This window comes from Alnus glutinosa, chromosome 3, assembly GCF_958979055.1.
Source record: "Alnus glutinosa chromosome 3, dhAlnGlut1.1, whole genome shotgun sequence".
NCBI lineage: Eukaryota > Viridiplantae > Streptophyta > Magnoliopsida > Fagales > Betulaceae > Alnus > Alnus glutinosa.
In genome coordinates, this window is record NC_084888.1 from 6011835 (window position 1) to 6033486 (window position 21652).

Below are 21652 nucleotides of genomic sequence, written 5' to 3' on the forward strand. Positions count from 1 at the left end.
TTTTATTTTTATTTTATGAAAAGGCTCCATAATTCAGACAATTTTCTTTTAAACGTATTTTTAATTTAGTCTATTATATTAACATCTAACATTAAAGCGTGTAACCTATGATGATCCGAATTTAAGGCCCCTCAATTCAATGGCGGCTTGAATTTCTGAGGCTGCTAGAAATTAAAAATCATTAATATTATAACCAATTTCCAAACAAACCCTTGAAAGTCCCAACAACTTCCTTGCAAGAATCCCACGGCCACACGTAATCAAATCGTTATTGAAAGCCAGCAAGAAACTACAAGGGTTAAGTAACCCCCCACCAACAAAAGCTGAAAAAGTAGAAACTCTTCAAGCTCTCTATTCAACAACTCCAACCAACACCAAGAAAATTGCTTCTAAACATCATTTTTTTATAGCCTTATTGCCTTATTGGGGAAATTAATGCTTTTATAGCTTTAATGCTTTTTAGATCAGTTGGATTTTTTTTTTTTTTTTTTTGGTAAGATTTTGGATGCGTTTGGATTTGTGTATTATTATTATTATTATTATTATTTTTTTTTTTTTTTTCACTTTGCTACGGTCATCCGGTTTGGGTGTGAAATCCGGATATTGAATATAACCCACATTCAATTCTGATTCAATTATAATTTCAAGCGTCATTCTGAATTCCAACGCGATTTTTTGCCTTAAAAAAGCGGGTGTATTTCACCCGATTAGTCGACCAACGTGTAAGACCCGTAAAGGCCGAAACACAGGAAGTAGACGCTGAGTGTAAACCATTTGCACTGTCTTTGTAGCGATGACCGATTAATAACCAAGTATAAAATTTTTATTTTCCTGTTGGCACTACAAACTTGAGAAATGCTAAGAATCATTTTTTGTTATATTTTTATTCTTATAAAGTTGATATGACTTTTAAAATCACAATTTATTTTGGAATGGATCAAAATTTAATAGTGGTCCATTCCAAAGCTAATGATAATTTTAAAAGTCATGTCAATTTTAAAAAATAAAAATAAAAGAACAAAAAAATGGTTAATAACATTACTCATACAAACTCACTTATAGGATATATGAGAAATTTTGCCATTACGCTACACACTTCATGACAAATAATTTCATTAAGCCAACAAACATAAAGCCATACGTGTGCTCAGTAAAGTATCATAAAAAAAAATTAAAAAAAAATCGGAACTTCATTTACACTCTTGATTTTTCATCACTATCAAAAAAATGTATCCAAATTTTAAAAAAAGTGTTAATTTAGAATATTAATTTTTCAATTTTTTTTTTAAAAAAATTTCAACCATCCATTATAATTTTTCGTTAAATTCTGTCAAAATTTTCAAAATACCTTTCATACTTTTTTAGGAAAAAAAAGATAAATTGCTGAGATTTAGGTGTTAGTCAGAATTTTATAGAATTTAGAAAAATAATCTTTGAAAAATTTATAATTTTTTTTTTAAAAAAATAAACACAAGGATATTTTAAGAATTTTAATACAATTTAACGAAAAATTCTAACTGATGGTTGAAATTTAAAAAAAAAAAAAATTGAAAGATTGATACTCTTAAATTGACATTTTTTAAATTTTAGATATATTTTTTCAAAAGTGATGAAAAATAAAGATTATAAATAAAGTTTTCAAAAAAAAAAAGAAACAAGCAAAGCAACCAAAAACGTTTTCCCTCAATGGAGGAGAAGAATGATAAACCAATAAACAAAAAATACTAATATTTTCTCTCTATTGTTAGTTTGTTATAGTAAATAAGCTCATTCTATAAGAACAAATATTAAAATAATTATTATGTTGGACAAAAAAAATAACTTACGATAATCAAATTTAAGTATTACAGATCATTTGTCTATTCCATATGCTCTTGTCTTTTAGTCATTTCAAGGAAAGAACATCTACAAAGGCAGTCAAATAAGTCAAGACCCAATTCCGTATTTTCACCCTCCAACCCCCTCATTTAAAAGCCAACGTTCCCTCTCGTAGAATACAGGTCCTGTCACTGTGTTCTCCGGTGGAGAACGGGCGAGAAATACAGAGCGAAACTGTTAGCCTGTTAGGTAACCTTTTTCTGTATCGGGCCGAAATCAACCATGTCTCAGCCGAAACCGAGCCGAAACTTCCCGTCCATAACGAACTGCGAGGGTTCCTCCTACGAGTCGATTGCTGCCGATCTCGATGGCACTCTGCTCGTCTCCAGAAGCTCCTTCCCTTACTTCATGCTCGTCGCCGTCGAAGCCGGTAGCCTCTTCCGCGGCCTCGTCCTCCTCCTCTCGCTGCCTCTCGTCATCATTTCCTACTTCTTCATCTCAGAAGCCATTGGGATCCAAATCCTCATCTTCATCTCCTTCTCTGGCCTCAAGATCCGCGACATCGAGCTCGTCTCGCGTGCCGTACTTCCTAGGTATTAAATCTAACAAGCAAACCCTAATCTACCAGAATATTTAGGGTTTCACATGTGATTTTAAATGTTCTGTTCAGGTTTTACGCGGCAGATGTGAGATCAGATAGCTTCGAGGTGTTCGACAAGTGCAAGAGGAAGGTGGTGGTGACGGCGAATCCGACGGTGATGGTGGAGCCGTTTGTGAAGGAGTTTCTTGGTGGAGACAAAGTGCTGGGCACCGAGATCGAGGTGAACCCTAAGACGAAGAAGGCGACGGGGTTCGTCAAGAAGCCCGGGGTTTTGGTGGGAAAATGGAAGAGGTTAGCCATCTCGAAAGAGTTCGGCGAGGAAGTGCCCGATCTTGGGATCGGCGACCGCAAGACTGACCACGATTTCATGTCCATTTGCCAGGTTCGTATCGTTTGTGCTCATCAAATTTAGGCTTCTTGACTAACGTAAGCGTTCCCAAGTAGTTTATTATCTCAAATCTCTTAGTTTTGTTATGGCTAAGCGATTTCGAAGAAAAAACTGAGAGCACTATTCAGGGGTTCTGTAAAGATTACGATAAAAACTTTTATGATATCTCGGATTAAAATAAAATAAAAAAAGTAACACAAGAAACGGAAAGCTTTGGTTCGTGAATGATGTGATTGTCATGATATTCTTGTTTAGTTCTTGCGTGTTCTTGCTGGTATGTATGAATCATGTAATTTTGTTGCAATTTGTTTAACTTGTTAAACCAAACAAGTCCAAGAATTAGAAATGGCTGATGTCTGATGTGGAAACGCGAGTGAGCTAGCATGGGGCAGAGTCGGCAGAACATTGACGTTTGGTTTTGATGGTTGAGCCCACCACGGGACCCACAGTCGTAACCATCCTCAACTACCTGCCAGCTTGGCTTTATAGATAGGCTTGTCCGTACAAATAATTAACGCAGGATTAATTAGCACACCCCATACGGTACTTGGATTAATTAGCTTCTTTTTTTTTTCATGGTTAATATTTTTGGTTCTTAAATTTTGAAAAATTTATTTTTTAATTTTTGAATTTCAATTCGCATCACAAATGGTACTTTAATTTTGAAAAAAGACCAAATTAATACTTCGGTTAAATTTTTCATCTAAAAATTAACGGTCTGCCATGTGTCGATCCCTAAAGATTGACACGTGTTATAATATAAAAAATAAAAAATCTTTAAAAACTAATTAAAAAATTATTAAAATTTTTAAAAAAAATTGAAAAGAAAAAGAAGAGGGGTGGTTGACCGGTCTGGGGTGGCCGAACCATCCCATAGCAAAAAAAAAAAAAAAAAAAATCAAGGTTTTGGCCATTGGGGTGGTCGAACCACCCCTATGCCCCATAGATGGTGATTCGGCCACCCCATTGCAAAAAAAAATAAAAAAAAAATCAAGGGTTTTAGCCTTTGAGGGTGACCAAATCACTTCCAATGGCCAAAACGCTTCAATTTTTTTATTTTTTTTTTATTTTTTTTTTCTGTCATGAGGTGGCCGAACTACCCATGGGGGTGGTCATGGGTGGTTCAGCCACCCTAGACTGATCATGAGGGTGGCTCACCCTCTTCTTTTTCCTTTATTTTTTTTTTAGTTTTTTTTTTTTAATTTTAATTTTTTAATTAATTTTATAATTAATTTTTATTTTTGTAAATTGTTATATTGTGACATGTGTCAACTCCTAGAGGTTGATACATGGCGGACCGTTAGTTTTTGAACGGAAAACTTAACCGAGGTACTAATTTGGTCTTTTTTCAAAATTGAGGTATCATCTATGATGCAAATTGAAACTCAAGGACTAAAAAATAAAATTTTCAAAAATCAGGAACCAAAAGTGTATTTAACCATTTTTTTCAAAACATGGGCCATGGCGTGGAGTTGGGCTAGTTGGCCAATTGGGGCCTACAGCTTAAATTAGAGGATCACTTAGATATGTTAACCTTCTATAATTGGTAACGTATTGATTACAATTTTACATGCTCTTTAGTCTTGACTTGTTGTGCTTATTTGGTCTATCTTTCATATTCATTTTAATCCCAATAGAATGCACAAATCATTTTATCTTTTAAATTGAGTAATGCCAGAAATTATAATTTTGTCTTACTTTGCCCACGTGACCGTGCTAATTAGGTCTTGTTAAAATAATAATAATAAAAAATTCTAGGGCTAATTGGCTGTTGGTGTTGGCTGTACTAAATTGCTGATCAGATTTTTGATTGATCACTGTTAAATTTAGATCAAATGGTAATTGTAAAAGCCATCTATTTTTTAAGGGAAAAACTTTTAGAATTACTCGAAAAATTACGTTTATTTGTAAAATAATGATAGAATTATTGTATTATTTCTACCTTTACTCTTAAGGTTTAAAATCTATAGACTAATCTAATATTTATTTAAGGTTTATTTGTGTGCTAATGCAGGATATATTATTATTGTTATTTTAACGACCAGAAGGAAAAGGAAAATGCTATTATTTTTACATCATATTACTTCATATCAACTCTATATCAAGATATATTGAATGTAAAACCCACGTATACGAGACGTATATGCATGAATTCCAAATCCTATATATTTTGTTCTAAAATCAATGTAAGATCATGTGACGTAAAAAACTCATTTTATTTTTTCTATTTGTCCGCAACCTTCGCTTTTTGTACTTGTGTTTCATTTTTGTTTTTCTCGCTGTTACATGATAATTATTCGCTGTGGCTTAACAGGAGGGCTACATGGTGCACCCTAGCAAATCAGCGACACCGGTCCCACTGGATCGCCTCAAAAGTCGAATAATCTTTCACGATGGCCGTCTAGTCCAGCGCCCGGACCCACTCAATGCCCTTCTCACCTACATCTGGCTACCATTTGGATTCATCCTATCCATTATGCGCGTGTACATCAATCTCCCTCTCCCGGAGCGCATCGTTCCGTACACGTACGCCATGCTCGGCATCAAGCTCGTGATCCGTGGCAACCCACCCCCTCCTCCATCCCCAGGGTCCCCCGGTAACCTGTACGTATGCAATCACCGGACAGCCCTCGACCCAATCATAATAGCCATCGCGCTCGGACGTAAAGTTTCTTGTGTGACATACAGCGTAAGCCGCCTATCAAGGTTCCTATCACCAATCCCAGCGATTGCCTTGACCCGTGATCGTGCGGCTGACGCAGCCCGCATCTCATCGATACTTCAAAAGGGTGATCTGGTGGTGTGCCCGGAGGGGACCACGTGTCGGGAGCCGTACTTGCTGCGGTTGAGTGCTTTGTTCGCAGAAATGAGTGATAGGATCGTCCCCGTGGCAGTTAACTGTAAGCAGAGCATGTTCTACGGCACGACCGTACGTGGGGTGAAGTTTTGGGACCCTTATTTCTTTTTCATGAACCCAAGGCCCACTTACGAGGTTACTTTCCTCGATCGCTTGCCGGAGGACATGACGTGTAAGGCTGGTGGGAAATCATCGATCGAGGTGGCGAATTACGTGCAGAAGGTGTTGGGTGATGTGCTGGGGTTCGAGCGCACTGGATTGACTAGGAAGGACAAGTATTTATTGCTGGGAGGGAACGATGGGAAGGTAGAGTCCATGTACAGTGCCAAGAAGTGAAAATGTCGGTTACTGAAGAGAGGTTTGATTTTTGAGTAACGCTAGATGACATATTTATGTTTTGTTTTTTTTGTGTTCTTAAAAAAATGGTGTGGCTTTTAAAATTATTATTAAGTTTGTGATTGATCAAAATTCAATTTTGATCATATAATAATTTTAAAAGTTACATTATTTTTAAAAGAACACAAAAAAAAAAAAAACATAAGTATGACATTTAGAATTACTCATTATTTCTCTATATTGGGTATTCGCTGTCAAACTGTTGGGAAGGCTTTTATTGCTTAGGTAGTAGTATGGGGGTATGTTAAGTTGTGTTGAAAGGAAATGCTCGTGTTTTTTTGTGTTTGTTTTTTCGAAATCAAAAAATTGGTTAATGTTTTTTATTTTTATTTTTTCAAGCAAGCATTTTTTTTTTTTTAGATACATAAAAAGAACTTACAAACATCATAAAAACAAATTACAACAGTATATGGCTGGGCACCCCTACAAAGAAAATCTAGGAAAGTAAATATACGGAAGCAATGTGTAATGACTCTAGCTTATTGATTTTTGGCACGGATGCCAAAAAATTGAGCCACCAGTAAATGTGGTTTGAGATGTATCAAAAGTCCATAAGACCCAATACAAATATTACAGAGATAACATGGAAAATAGGAGAACAGAGGATTAACATATTTTCCCAGAAAAAGGAAAAATAAGCAAAACATAAGCCTGACCAATCGTCAATCGTTGGTTTCGGTGCGTGATGACCACGCGCCAGTACCGAACGGCCTCTTCGATTGTGGATGTCATAGACAGTTGAGATCCGCCATCAGTAGAGGTAGGTGGAGGCTGGGGGGAGGAGGAGCCGTCACGCACCGACGAGTGTGAAACACCCACTGTCACGTGCAAGCCACGCTCTATGGTGGGGAGATCCGGATGGTGAGCAGTTGATGTTGATAGTGACAGAAAGCAACGGGTGGCACAACGAAGAGGCGCATGAAACGCTGAAGTTAGAGCTGGTGTGTAGATCTAAGTTCGAAAACTTAGACCCAAAAACCTATCCAAATCCGACGGAAGATCCATGAGGGTTGTGTTGCAGAGACTGGAGTAGAATTTTTTTCACCTAGGTAAAGTCAGACTAAAACCATTACAATCTACGGCTACTACAAATTCTACCTAAACAACAGAATTGTGCCTTTATGTGACATAAACCTCTACTCATTTAAATTGAATAAGAGTTTAATTGGACTTGGATCAAGTCCGCAACTACTACAAAATGAGGTAATGGTATTTAGTAGCATCTTGTTGGCCCCTTTCACCCTATGGTAGGGGTGATTGTCTTGTGAGGTAATGAGCATCACCAAATTTTACTTGTAAAAATAGTTAAAAATTATTTTTTTCTATTTTGGCGAACTATTGTTTTAATGCACTTTAGTGACCTTACTATTTTAACTATTCACTATTATATTTAAAGAATATATATATATATATATATATATATATATTCAGATTTCTTTATTTTCTCTCTATTTAATCTTTTTTGAATGTTTGTATTTTCTTAACGGTCATATCTTATTTTAATGGTCATTTTTAAAAAAAATTGCATTATATTATATTATACTTTACTATATTTAAAATAACAAATATCGAGAAAATTTATTTTTCAAAATTATGTTTAGATGATTTAGAGAATCCGAGACAAAATTGAAAAAAAATGTTTGATAAAATTTGAGTAGAATTTGAATTTAAAAAAACCTATCCAAACATGTTTTTAAAAAATAATAAAAAATAAAATGCTACCCAAACATGCCCATTCAATTCCACAAAACCTGTTAAATTATGTGAACAATAAATTTGTATGGCACTTGATGCCTAAAGTGTGAAAATATTGTAGTTTAAGAGAGAGGGAAAAAAAAACTTTTAGCTTAAAATATTGCAGAACGAAACAGAGTTATACGTGAGAAAGAAAAAAAGAAAATGAAAAAAGTCAAAGAGAGAAAAATGAACAAATTTTTATAATTTTTTGATTATTTGGTGAGTGAATAGTATTGTTCACTCACAATTTTTTTTTTTCGTTATAGTATTGAGGCTACTGGGAGTGATTTTTGTGTCTTTTCACTAAATTGCTTCACCAAAATAATTAAAAAACTTTTTTAATAGAGCTATTAAGAATGCTCTAATAGAATAAAAAAGCATAAAAGATGTGTAAAAGTCATCCATGCAATATTTTCATTGTTTTCACTTTGTTGGAAACACAAATACTATGCTATGGTGTGTCACATGTACAGCTACCAAGAATTGAAATGTGCATGGTATGGGTCTTCAAATACTCTTTTATGGGAAAAATATACTTAATAACATTGAATTATCAGTCATTTTTAAAAGAGTCTTATGAATTGACAGATATACTATTTAGATATATTAAATTACTATTTTGTGACAAAAATCAACTCTTTTTGCTTCATCTATTATGTTGGATGGAAAAGTGATCACGTGACCATTTTGACCAAAAACCTTTTCAAAATACCCATTTTTCTAAGAAAAATAAAATAAATATTAATAAGTTAAAAAATAAGAACAAAAATATATTGATGACAAAATTATAAGAAAAAACAAAAAGAAAAAGAAAGTCTAAGGGTGGTCGAACCACCTTGTGAGAGGTGGTTCCAACACCCAAATGGAAGGGCGCCCCCCTCCCCCACCCACCCACCCACCCACCCACCCTTCCTTTTGAACCCCCTTTATTTTTTAAGATTTTTATTTTTAATTTTTAAAAAGGTAAAAATAGTTTTTAAGATGTTATTTAAAATAACGATTTGACTCAAGAATTTATCGTATATTTTCCCAAAATAAAATTGTGGTGGTTCAGCCACCCCGATCTTCTGATTTATTTTAAAAGGTTAGTTTTCCTTTTTCACTTACTAATAATTATAATAGGGTAAATCTAGTTTTTCAATGTTCAAAGTGAGTTTATTTTCAGAATATTATTGTCAAATTGGTCACATACAAGGCACATTACCCATTTTCTATCCATTCTAATGATATATGCTAACGGATTGACATTTTTGCCACAAATTAGTAGTTTTGATGTATCTAAATATTACACCTATTAGTTCCTAAACCTCTTTTAAAAATGACTGATAGTTTAATGGGACTTATATATATATATATACACGCGCTTATAGGAACTTTGTTTGCGAGCCTAATTTGAGTCATTAGCATGTTCAACTCATTTAATAAATAAGCCTAAAAATCTGTTTAAGTTCAGCTTAATTAATAAATAAACCGATCTTGAGCCAAACTTATATCGACCGAACTCGAGTCTGTTCATTTACATACCTACATCAATATGTTTATGCCTTGTTGCTTTGTTGTTTATTTGTTTCGACGTATCTATAAAACAAAAAAAGAAAAAAAAAATTATGCCTAAAGCCCTTCCGGCTAATAAGTAAAGCAACAAAAACTAACCGGACACGTGTCACGAATCGGAATATTCTACGAATGATTTTAAACACATGGTGATAAAACAAATACAAAAATACACGTGTCACGAATCGGAATATTATAAAACGCTGCGATTTTATGCCTCTTCCCGTTTGACGCTCCCTGATTGAAACGCTTGCGATGGAGAAAGCTTTCTCAAAAACACGGCTCAGATTTCCCTCAATTTAATTTCCGAAACTACCCATGCTTTTATCCTTTATTCACAATCCGTCACAATCAAAACCTCAGTAAATGCGTCTTGCCTTAGGTGAGGCATTCCATTAACCTCCGTCCAATTTCTATTCAGGACCTTTCATAACGAGATGATGTGCCACGTGTCAGGCTCTCGACAGCCCTCTTCTCGTTCACAACGCCATTGAGATTTTTTTTCCCGCTTTTGAAAAACGAAAAACAAAAATCCACAAAAATTCGTATGAAGCTCTCTGGTTATCCTCTCCATCCTGAGAGTGACAGAGGCCAGGGCAGAGGGCACAAAGAGAGCTGAAACGGCGTCGTGTATTGATAATTGAGTTTGGTCCTTGGCTCTCTGAAATGGAGTAAGAGCTTTTGAGCTTCAAGCTGATAGAGGTTTCGCTGAAGAAATGGTCATCGGCGGTTTAATCTCGAACCGGAATTTCAGTACCTCCTTTATCGGCTCAGGTACCGGTTTAGTTCAAGTTTCTTTTCTTTTCCTTTTCTTTTATAGATAAAATAATATTATTTTATTTTATTCTATTTTTATATTCTTTGCTTGAAGTGTATATGCTTGTAGGGCTTGTGCTGGTCTGAGCGGGTTTCGTAGCTACATTTTGTGAATTCTTTGTTTTCTTCGTGAACTATCGAATTCGTATTTAGAGCTCTGCATCACTCTTTGGATTTGCTTGGAATTGATTTGGATGTGCTTTGTGGAATTGGATTTTTTATCTGAATTTTACGTGCTTTGTGGAATGGAGCTAAAAAACTTAAGCTGCATGCACTTTTTATGTGGATCTTATGTGCTAATATGGACCTCAGTGTTTTAAGATCTTTTTCAGCGGAATTGTCTAGAGAGGACTTGGTTTACTACTGACTTTCTCTACAAAATTTGACTTAAATAAAGCTTGTTTTATCATTGAATTCAACATTTTTATTTTATTTTTTTAAAAAAAAACATATCGTTTTTCTTTTTTCTGTTCAACTACATGCAATTCTGTCTCTTTTAACTGAATGCAAATGTTCAGCTATATAACTTAGTGAGATGCCCAGGACGGAATCAGAATTTCTTATTGGAAGGTGCCAAAGTATGAATAACTAGCCAAGTCTAGTTTTGATATGGGTTAAGTCTAATTCAGAAGCAACACTTTTATTAGTTTCATTTTTTTTTTGTAAGTTCAAATTCTTATTCCTTGTTGGAACAAGGAATACCAAATTACTTATGTGACAAATAAAATATTTTCATTCCACACTAAGAAGACTCAATTAAGTATTTTGTTCAAAATAGAAGTTTAAGACAATACATATAGAACAAAAAATTGTATAGAGACACCGGGGCATACCCGATAAAATACTACAACCTAGAGCATTTCCAAATTGATAAATGAGTTTTCAGGTTCCCACACTAACTTAGATAACCAAAAAAAGAGTCACTAATGATGTCCACGCTTGAGAACATCATCTGAAATATCTTGTGATCTTTGCTGGCACCTATTTTCTTAAAATGTAGTAAAGCTATAAAGGGTATTACTAGGGTTGTACAAGCGGTTATGGTTAGCGATTATTGGCTAAAACCGCTAACCGCAACCGCCTAATGCGTTTATTGAATTTTAACAACCGCAACCGCTTTGCTTAGGCGGTTATAATATTTATAACTGGCGGTTTGAAAAATTGCTTTTTAGTGTGTTCTTTGGACCGGTTTTAGGCTGGCTTTGGGCCGGTTTTGGGGCTGGCTTTAATTTTTTCAAAAACAATTAATAATTTTGGACCTTTTGGGCTGGTTTTTCCATATACAAATCCAAAACATAAGTACAAAATTAACAAATCTAAATACAAATTCAAAATATCTATAAAAAAAAAAAAATACAAATCCAAAACTAAAACATTACAAATCCAAAACATTGCAAATCTAAATACCAAAAATACAAATCCAAAACATTACAAATACAAATCCACCTTGTATAGATTATCCTCTGTATCTCCCCGAAACTCATTTGAAATATTATGTATCTACTGTAGAACTTCAACAAATTGGTTCTTTCTCAATTTTCAGCTTCCGCATGTCCTCCAGTTGTGAGAATAATGGCGTCAAGCTCTTTATTGAAGCCTCCATCAGGCTTCCAATCAATTTGAATATACAAATCAATTATCAAAAGTTCCAACCATAAAAGAATTTCATGTTGTGACCAGAGGAAAAAAAATGGGTAGGCATAAAAATATGAACATGTTTTTTATTCCATACTAAACTTACATGTAGTGGTTGCTCACCCATTGCAGAATAGATATCTGCAAGTTCTGCTTCAGACTTGGCTATTTCTAGTTGAGCCTTGAGAGATTAGAGAAAGATGAGAAGTGCACAGGCCCAGCCGCCCAGTGCTAGTGTGCCGCGAGAAGACGAGAGTGTGAGAGAGTTGAGAACTTGAGAGTTGAGAGATCAGATTAGGTTTTAGTGTTTTAGCTTTTTAGGTTGTAGTCTCCAGTAACAATATGGCGTCGTTACTCTTCCAGTGGAGTTCAAAAAAAATTTACCAGACAAGAAAAACATATTTTATATATTTTTTTTTCAATATATATATAAGGGTAGGCGGTTAGCGGTCCGATTACACCTAAAACCGCTAACTGCCTCCACCTAGGTGGTTAGCGGTTATTTATAACCGCTTTCGAAAGCAGTTATGTGGTTAGCGGTTATAACCGTCCCGTTTGTATAGGCCTAGGTATTACATCTAGATGTCCTAACCCAAAACATGATGCTTTGAAAAACTTAAGCTGCAGGACCCAAAGTGTTGGAGGAAGGAATAGAAAATCTAGCATTCTTAATTAAGGAGTAGTACTAAAAAAGGATTGGAGGTGGGGGATGGCCCCCTAATTCCCCCCTCTAGGTCCTTCAGATACCATCAAATAAGAAATAATTAAGGATTCCCTAAAGGTGCTAAGTGCTCAGATAGCAAAAATCTAATTGGGTAATTAAAAATATTGTTGATAGAGTTGATTGCTACCCCTTAACCCGGTCTAGGGTAACTGCAAAATAAAGAAGCAAAGGGCGACTCGCCGGAGATACCGCGGAGACACTCCAATGCTTAAGTCAACGAGGTTCTCTCTGTATAGGCAAGGCTCAAAGTAATGGTGAGAGGATGTATTGAGCCTACTTTTGGCCTAGGGTTTGTGGCTCTCTTTATATGACTGTTACTAGTGAGGCAAGTGTGCCCAACAAGGAAAGTATAGGGGGTGGGAGCCTCAATGGGGAACGTGGATGATTCTTGGGGACGTCTTTCCTTTTCGGTATCCTTTTGATGGATCTTTCCCTTATATGGTGAGAAGGTCTATATTGGGCTAAGTAGTCAATAACTTGCCTGTTAAGGTCAGTCTGCCATACATAGGTACATTGGCCAAAGGTAGAGCCATCAGTACATGGCCCAATTCGATGCTTCAACCCTGGGGCCATTGACTGACGGTCTTCTCGAGGGTCGTTGCTCTGTAGAACACCCGTCTAGTGTGGGACTTGGGAGGTTGCTCAATCCTTCCCACGGATTGAGGGCTTGTGGGCCGAAGTTTGAAGGGGCTCGATGGTCTGTGGGCTATTTAGAGAGCCTGCGGTATAACCCATCACCATTAATAATTTTTGTTATCCAACCGGAGAGCTACTCTAGAAAATGTAGAGGATGCTAATCCTTGCTAAACTAAAAAGTTGATACAATGCATACTGTTGGCAAAGAAGCTCATTTTTATAAAATATAATTAAAAAAATAAAATAGTTTTTATGGCTTTTTTTTTTATTATTATTCTTTATCCATTTAAGTAAATGATTCGATGTGCTCAACAAAGTATGCAACTTAATTTTTTTAAATTATTTTAAATTTACTTTCTAATTTTCAAAAATAACTCATTATATTTCAACCTTTTAGATTGAACCCCACTGGAATTTCAGAATTCTAGGATTTAGAATGTAAAACCTTTTGTTTAAAAATTTTACATGAAGCTCTGCATAGTTTCTAGTATTTTAATTTGACCCCAACGTCCTTTTTTCATCTTCCTTCAGTGGTGGCAAATTAACTATCCCATAATTATTTCAAATACTTCAAGCCATAACCCTATGTTTCTGGAATTTCATTATTACTTATCAAAAAAAATGTTTCTGGAATTTCATGAATGTAGCTCTGGCTCTGGCTATGCAGTTATAATCAGTCTTGCTAACAAGAGCAGGATTTCCGGTTCCAGCTACATGCAGCTCCTCTTCTAGGTTCTTTACTTGTTAGAGTAGGCCCAGAACCCTCTCTCTGTGGAAAAACTCAACATTACTTTGGAGGAGGATTGCTAATTTGATTTTGTCATCATTGGTGCTACAAGTATTGACTTTCTGTTGCAGCATTTGCTGACATTTTGACTAACTTCTTTTTGTTAAAGTTTTGCATAATTGACTCACGTCCTACCTTCAATATTTGAAGTTGCAAACTCGGTGAATAAAAGAAGTTGGGGAAATTTCCCAATTAGATGCACGTATGATAATTTCCTTAGATGTCTTTTCATTGATAGCTTTACCGAGACTGAACCTAATATTTTAGTATCTACTTTATGATGCACATGAGGTTCTGATGTTGGCAGGAAAATTATGTCAAAGAGAACATGCTATTTCTCATTGGAGAGGAGAGCATCCAGGTGTTGCTATTGCTATACCCCGACATGGACATGGGAATATGTTCTACAAACACTTGGGTAATCTGGGGGCAGATGTTGCTTTATCTAGAGGCTTATATGGACAATTTCTTCATGCTTGTGCTCCTTCAGGTGGAAAAATTTTAAAGCCAATAGGAACTTTGCGTGATGACAGGAAGCATCCTTGTCCAGTGCCCTTTCAAACTACTTGTGGCATCAAACCTAGGCAAGGAATCTGTAGAAGATTTCAATCCCATCTTTCTTCAGATTCTGTTCAGAGCAGTCAGTTTCAACCAAGAGGGCTAAGTACATTTAGTGTAAAAACCACGCAATGCCAAAATTCTGAGCATGTTAAGCCAAACAGGACCTGTGCTCACTACAAGGCTGAGGAGTATGACATAACAGAAGCAAATGTGGACTCACTGGCATCAGCAGAAGGATCAACTGAAACTGTTCTAGTAGAAGGAAATGTGCAGGAAGTATCTCCTTGGTGGGGCCAATTTCCCAAGCGCTGGGTGATTGTACTGCTCTGTTTTACCGCGTTTCTATTATGCAACATGGACCGTGTGAGTATTTTTATGATTTGTTTCTTTAATCATAGGGGACATCTGTATTCGCATGGATTTTGGAGTTAGGATCATTTTTCCACTTCACATATTTCTAGTAGTTATGCCTTCCAATTATAAATTTGTATCCTGAGGAGTTTCAAGGTGTCTCATGATATGTATACAAAAAATCTAGATTAACACATATTACTAAATTGTAGTAACTGAAATGTTCACGTCTAAGTGAACATGAGCTCTGCTGTACATCCAAGATGCTCGCTAGAAAAATGTTTGTCATATATGCAATACCTTTTATTGCTAACTGATTTGATTAATCACTGTAGGTGAACATGAGCATTGCCATACTTCCAATGTCAAAGGAGTTTAACTGGAACAGTGCTACAGTTGGCTTAATTCAGTCCTCCTTTTTCTGGGGTTACCTACTTACTCAGGTTTGACTCAATATATCTGGAATACGTTGGTATTTTCTGAAAATGCACTTAACCTTTTATTCTCTGTTTTCTTACAAGTGCATCACCGAACAGGTAGTCAAGTTTCTTCCAGTGACATTTATGGTTTTGAGGGATGAGATTTTATCTATATGACATGGCACTGTTACATATTCCAGTCTTTCAAACTTCTTTGAATCTAGCTGTGATCTTTTTAAACTTTTCTGGCGTATAGATCATTGGAGGCATATGGGCAGATAAATTTGGTGGGAAGCTAGTATTAGGTTTTGGAGTGATCTGGTGGTCAATAGCAACAGTTTTGACACCTATTGCTGCAAAAGCCGGGCTTCCTTTTCTGCTTGTAATGCGTGCTTTCATGGGGATCGGAGAGGTTGGTCTCTTCCCATGCTTCTCTTTGTCTGTTAGCTTGACTTATCTATATCATTTAGATTTTAAATCATGTGGTCAATTAAGCAACTTTCTTTCTGCTTTATGAAATGGCTATGTGATCTGTAGTACAAAAGACAGTTAGCTACGTGCTTTACAGCCAGAAAAGTGAGGCAAGGGCAAATTAAACTAACTTCAAAAAGATATTAATCATATACCCCTTAAAGATATGAAATGTTAAAAACTCGTATGTGCATTAGGGTACTTTTTTTCTTGTACAATGCAGATTTGGTATATTGCTTTTGTAGCTCAAGATATTGTATGTTCTTTTTTGAACTGTTTCCATTGATGCAATGAAAGTTGAAATTTTCTCCAATGAGTTAATGTTGTATTTAAGCTTCCTCCTAGTAGAGTCAGGTTCTTTTTTCTTTTTCTTTTTTCCTATTTGGTAAGTAGATAGAGGATTCTTGTCCTTGACAGTGATCACTTTCTGTACAGGGTGTTGCTATGCCTGCAATGAATAATATGCTTTCCAAGTGGATTCCAGTGTCAGAGAGAAGCAGAGCACTTGCACTAGTATACAGTGGCATGTATCTTGGTTCTGTCGCAGGGTTGGCTGTCTCTCCTTCTCTTATCCAAAATTTTGGGTGGCCATCTGTGTTTTACTCATTTGGCTCCCTTGGAAGTATCTGGTTTGCATTATGGCTAAGAAAAGTAAGATTTACTTTCTTCGTCTAGTCCCCAATGGCAAAGAAAATCGTCATTTCTCCCCCCCCCCCCCTCCCCTCCCAAAAAATAAATAAATAAAATAAAAAAATAATAATAATAATAAAAAATAACATAAAATCTTTTCCTGTTTTAGGCTGCAAAATATATAGTTTAATTGGTTTAAGTTGATTTTCAAATGTCGTGCTATGTGTGGTAACTCTTAATTTCTTTTTTTTTTTCCAGGCATATAGCTCACCAAAAGAAGACCCAGAAGTTAGTACAGAGGAGAAAAGGCTTATCTTGGGTGGCAGCATACCAAAGGAAACTGTTTCAGTTATTCCTTGGAAATTGATTTTATCAAAAGCACCTGTTTGGGCTCTTATAATCTCCCACTTCTGCCATAATTGGGGAACGTTTATTCTATTGACGTGGATGCCAACCTACTACAATCAGGTACTTGACCCATTGTTGCAATTTGGTGAGATACATAAATATCTTCACATGCGTAGCATTCATAATTATTCTATCATTTATATGAATTTAGAAATAATTTCTTCGCCTGTGACAAATTTCATCAGCATTAGCCATCTACTAGGATGATTGTTTTGTTTGGATACTGACTTGCATTAAGTTGAAACCAGTTCTGCAGTCTTTAATTAATACTTGTTAACTTATGTGCTTGCTTCTGATGTGTGATGTTCTCTGAAACTCCATATTCCCTGACCTTTACAAAATTTTTGATGAATAGATGATGCAGTAATTATAAAGTTACCAAGCCATTTTGGGTCAAGTAGATTGCTGTAAAATGATATTCAAACTATCCTTTTGCTTTTCCCTTTACCTTGATGTTGATTTTCATTGCCGGAAGCTTAGATGCTCACAGGATTCTGTAGAAAGTCATAAAGTAATAGTCCAGTGCTAAAGAAAATGAAAAGGAAAATGGAAGTTAGAATCTAATTTGTGATGGTTGAGATAGATCTTCGCCCAGTAAGTTTATTATTATACCAGTATCTATTATACCCAATTACAAAGTTAGAGGGAACGGGAGTGTAACTTAGTCTTCCTGTGAAATGTTTATTGTTCACTATATCTTACTTCTATTTGGCTTCTGTATCTTTTGAGGTTTGAGTAAACAGAAACGTTCATTAGCTTGTTAATTTTTCTGAATATGAGTTAATGAGTAATCATGATTTTTGCATTCATCATATGCTGACACATCAAAACTTTTCTGATGCCAGTACCTGATAAATGGACTAAGTTATTTTTGTCCTTTTTAATTTTGGTTATTTTCTCAGGTTTTGAAGTTCAACCTTACTGAATCTGGGCTCTTCTGTGTCTTGCCATGGTTGACCATGGCTGTTTTTGCAAATATAGGAGGCTGGATTGCAGACACACTAGTGAGCAGAGGTCTTTCCATAACAGCAGTTCGTAAGGCAAGATTCAATATTCTCTGATTTTGAAATGTTAGAAACTTAGAGATGTAACATTGAGTATAATACAATACCACTGTTTGTAGATAGATAAACAATCCAGACACCATCAAACACACAGTAACATGGCTGATTCTTAATGTAATTTTTTATGAGCCTTGGTACTCTGTACATTGGTAGTGCACATGTAACTGATTTGCAATGGTCTTGTCCATATGGCTAGTGTCTTGATGGTGTTGCTAAGCAACTATTCCATGGTCAATATCTATTAAACTACAAGATATCAGACAGATGGTATTTATTGACTAGATGAATGAAGTTCTAGACATTGTTCTTAGTACGAACTATGCAGGCGTGTATTTTTACATGTTACTGTGGAATAGGTTTTCAAATAGAGTTCTTAGAGTTTCTTCAAGATGAAATGGATGATTATATTAGCCCTTTTTTATTTTATCAATTATTATTTTGTTAAAAATGCAATATAGATGTAATCAATGCTTTTCCCATTGCAATTCTTGACAATAGTTTTGCTACAAATACTTTTCATGTTGCAGATCATGCAATCAATTGGGTTTTTGGGCCCGGCCTTCTTCCTTACGCAGCTGAGCCATATCAAGACACCTGCTTTGGCTGTGCTATGCATGGCGTGCAGTCAGGTTTGAGCTAGTTTAACATCTTTATCACTCTAGCTCAGGGACAGAGCCAAGATTTTCAATTAGTGGGTGCAATTAATTTTTAATGAAGCATATCAAGGTCAAGTTTATAATATATAGAAAATTCTACTTTTTTACCATAAATCCACTAATAACAAGCAGCTAACGACAAATAATGGAATTGAAACCCTCCAAAAGTTCTAATTTGTAATTAATAAAACCATTACTAAAAAATATTATATTCAATTCTTCTCAATAAAATTTTAATTATTATTGAAATGAAAGATCATGAGAGAAAAATCCAAAACTATAATAATAATCAACACAAATAAACAAACCTATCGCTGCCTTAAATATGTAATCTCTTTTGTTAAGTAACCACATAATGAAATAAATTAAGGGGATAATTACAAATTACCTTCTTGTGATTAGAGATGGTTATGAATTTTTCTCCTTGTTATTTGGGGACCATCATTGAGCCTCCTTGTGGTTTGAAGTAATGAAATCTTCATATTTTTGGTCCAACTAACAGATTCTCCCATATAACGTATAAGTGTCATTTGAAATACGAAATTTAGCCTCTAGTTGGCCCTCATTAAGACTTAAAAGTTTCATGGAATACGCAGCCTAACAACTCTGTTCTTGGATTTGGAAACACAACAGTTTTGCTCCTATCCATTTAAAGGCTAGATGAGGGCTGAATTTCGTATTTTATGCAACAGTGTGCATCATTGGGGAGAATCCATCAAGTGGGGCAAATAATATGCTGATTTGACTATAACTGACATGGAGGTTGCGACAATTTTCAAAGTTTAGGAAGTAATTTGCAATTATTCTACCTATGGGAGGTAATTTATTATTACGACGAAGAGCAATATAAAACACACCGATGAACTAAAACTTCAGGTGTTAAAACATTCTAGCACCTTTCACATAGCAATATAAAACTATTTTAGTTCTAACCACTGTTGTACAACGAAAATATTTATTCAATATAATCTATTTTGAGTTTAATTTCTTCCTTTGGGTGGGGGGAGGCTGAGGTGCCATGTGATCTGCCACTTGATTTCTGCAGTAAAATACAAATAAATAATTCCGGCCACAACCTGCTGGCATGAGAAGATCAGGCATCTCCTTGGCAGATTGCTGAAATTATATACGCTTTGATGAAAGCAATCTTATGATCTTCTTGGCTGCAAGCCGCGGTAGTTTCTAAAAGAAAACACGTGGGCTCTTGTCATTATTTTGGCGTCCTTAGCCAGTCCTCATGGCTCTTATTATAATACCATTGAAGCTACTTAAATAGATCTGAAAATGAGTGCTTATGTTTTTTCCAAAGTAAGCTCATACAATGAGGTGTTTGGACATCTATGTAGCTTAAACTAGTCCACCAAGTTCTGCATGGCATTTGAATTGGTTGTCTAACAAAGAAGAAGTACAAATGCAATTGCCAAAATTGGAAAGAAACCGTCTTTGAGAGTAAAAGGAAGTTCAGTTACAACTTTAGACCTCTGAGGGTGGCACCGTACCTTTGGGAAGGTAAGCCAGGCATGCACCTTTTATTAGTAGTTTCACTAACTTGCAATGAGATGACATAAAGTCACTATCTAGTAAATAGCAAAGGAAAATATCTATATAAAGGCTTGTGATGAAATGGAGATGACATTTCATATGCTCTCACTTATTTGTTTAACAGTAGTTGTGGAAGCAGTGCCTATAAGAAACTTGGTGCTTACGGAGGTTGTGAATCAGATGCAAGTTTCCATTCGATCTGTCAGCAACTTTGAAATCCAACCGATTAATGCATACTTTTTTCTCGACAGGGATGTGATGCATTTTCGCAATCTGGTCTGTATTCCAATCACCAAGACATTGGACCTCGCTATTCTGTGAGTTATTGCTATCTCTTCTATTTCCATACATACAGCTGTAAAGCATTACAATACATAACTTCCTATATGCTTCCTGAAATACTATTTACCATAGTAGTGTTCTAACATGTATATAAATTATTCAAAGATGAAAAAGTAATTGAATTATTATCTGTCTTTATTTCTCATTCGATTAAGCTTCTCTTTGCTTTCACGTCTTCATCAAAAAGTAATCAATTTATTTGGAATTCAAAATGTTTTTATGAAATTAAAAACTTATAGAGTAATTAGTCTTCCAAAAAATTGCAAAAAAAAAAAAAAAAAAGTTAATAACTTCAATCACAGGGAGTATTGTTGGGACTGTCAAACACGGCTGGAGTGCTTGCTGGTGTCTTTGGTACAGCTGCAACTGGTTACATACTCCAACGAGGTAAAACCATACATTCACCCGCTTCATGAGAAAAGCTATACTGGCGCCACTTCAATCAGGATTTCAGTAATTTGTGGGGGGAGGGGGGGCCCAAATTAAACAGGGGGCTGAAATTCTCATGGCAGTGGTACTGGTATTGGTACTGGTACTGGTACTGGTACTGGTACTGGTACTGGTACTGGTACAGCAGGAGCAACAGAATAAATTTGCTTTTCTCATTGACTCTCTGTTTCAGTTAGGTGTATGCTTCTCAAACTCTTTTTCTGCAGGTTCTTGGGATGATGTATTCAAAGTGGCCGTTGCATTGTACATCATAGGCACACTAGTCTGGAACCTCTTTTCAACAGGAGAAAAAATTCTTGAATAATAAATGCAAGAATGCCTGGAAAATGCAGCCGATATAACTATAGAGATCAAGCTATATGAAGAGATGGAAGAAAAATACGAAACCGAGCATGAGCAACACATGCATGCGAACCCTGCTGGGCAAAACAGGCTTAGGATGCTTCTGCTGAAGTTTTCTATACCAACTTGTGAAGCCCTTAATTTTGCTCCGACAACTTTTGGTTTGACTTTTTACAGGCTGATGCCATTTTCTTTTTGTTTATTTTACATGGTGTTAACACGGAAAATTTACGGGCAATTTGCACCCCATGAAACAAAGTAAATTTCACGGAAGAGGACCTAATGATAAACTCAAAATCTCAACAGATCGATGATGAATCTATATCATTCTTATTGATATATACTACTTTCTACCTTGTTATTTCTAGTAAACTACTGACTTAATTATTATATGACATCTTTGAAGTTGAAGGTCTGGTTATTGGGTGTCCAATATGATTATTACACCAAAATAACTGCATGTACTA

General features: G+C 35.6%; 2 protein-coding genes across 2 annotated transcripts; both read left to right on the top strand.

Annotated features, from left to right (window-relative positions):
• The first annotated feature begins 1987 nt into the window (after positions 1 to 1987).
• LOC133863720 (probable glycerol-3-phosphate acyltransferase 8) lies at positions 1988 to 6389 on the top strand. The gene is made up of 3 exons (XM_062299780.1): positions 1988 to 2411; positions 2489 to 2801; positions 5122 to 6389. The coding sequence occupies exons 1-3, from the start codon at positions 2101 to 2103 to the stop codon at positions 5998 to 6000; spliced, it is 1503 nt and encodes a 500-aa protein (XP_062155764.1). The 5' UTR covers positions 1988 to 2100; the 3' UTR covers positions 6001 to 6389.
• Positions 6390 to 9720: 3331 nt separating this feature from the next.
• On the top strand, positions 9721 to 21524 carry LOC133864008 (ascorbate transporter, chloroplastic-like). Its single transcript, XM_062300189.1, has 11 exons — positions 9721 to 10125; positions 14257 to 14873; positions 15197 to 15304; positions 15537 to 15692; positions 16187 to 16402; positions 16640 to 16849; positions 17692 to 17829; positions 18381 to 18482; positions 20303 to 20368; positions 20696 to 20780; positions 21050 to 21524. Exons 1-11 carry the CDS (start codon positions 10068 to 10070, stop codon positions 21145 to 21147), a joined length of 1854 nt encoding a protein of 617 aa, XP_062156173.1. The 5' UTR covers positions 9721 to 10067; the 3' UTR covers positions 21148 to 21524.
• The last annotated feature ends 128 nt before the right edge of the window (positions 21525 to 21652 follow it).

Coding starts and splice junctions, on each gene's coding strand:
- LOC133863720 (XM_062299780.1), top strand. CDS start 2,101: ATGTCTCAGCCGAAACCGAGCCGAAACTTCCCGTCCATAACGAACTGC. Junction 2,412..2,488: donor TCGCGTGCCGTACTTCCTAG/GTATTAAATCTA, acceptor TGTTCTGTTCAG/GTTTTACGCGGCAGATGTGA. Junction 2,802..5,121: donor ATTTCATGTCCATTTGCCAG/GTTCGTATCGTT, acceptor GTGGCTTAACAG/GAGGGCTACATGGTGCACCC.
- LOC133864008 (XM_062300189.1), top strand. CDS start 10,068: ATGGTCATCGGCGGTTTAATCTCGAACCGGAATTTCAGTACCTCCTTT. Junction 10,126..14,256: donor TACCTCCTTTATCGGCTCAG/GTACCGGTTTAG, acceptor TGATGTTGGCAG/GAAAATTATGTCAAAGAGAA. Junction 20,781..21,049: donor TGGTTACATACTCCAACGAG/GTAAAACCATAC, acceptor CTTTTTCTGCAG/GTTCTTGGGATGATGTATTC.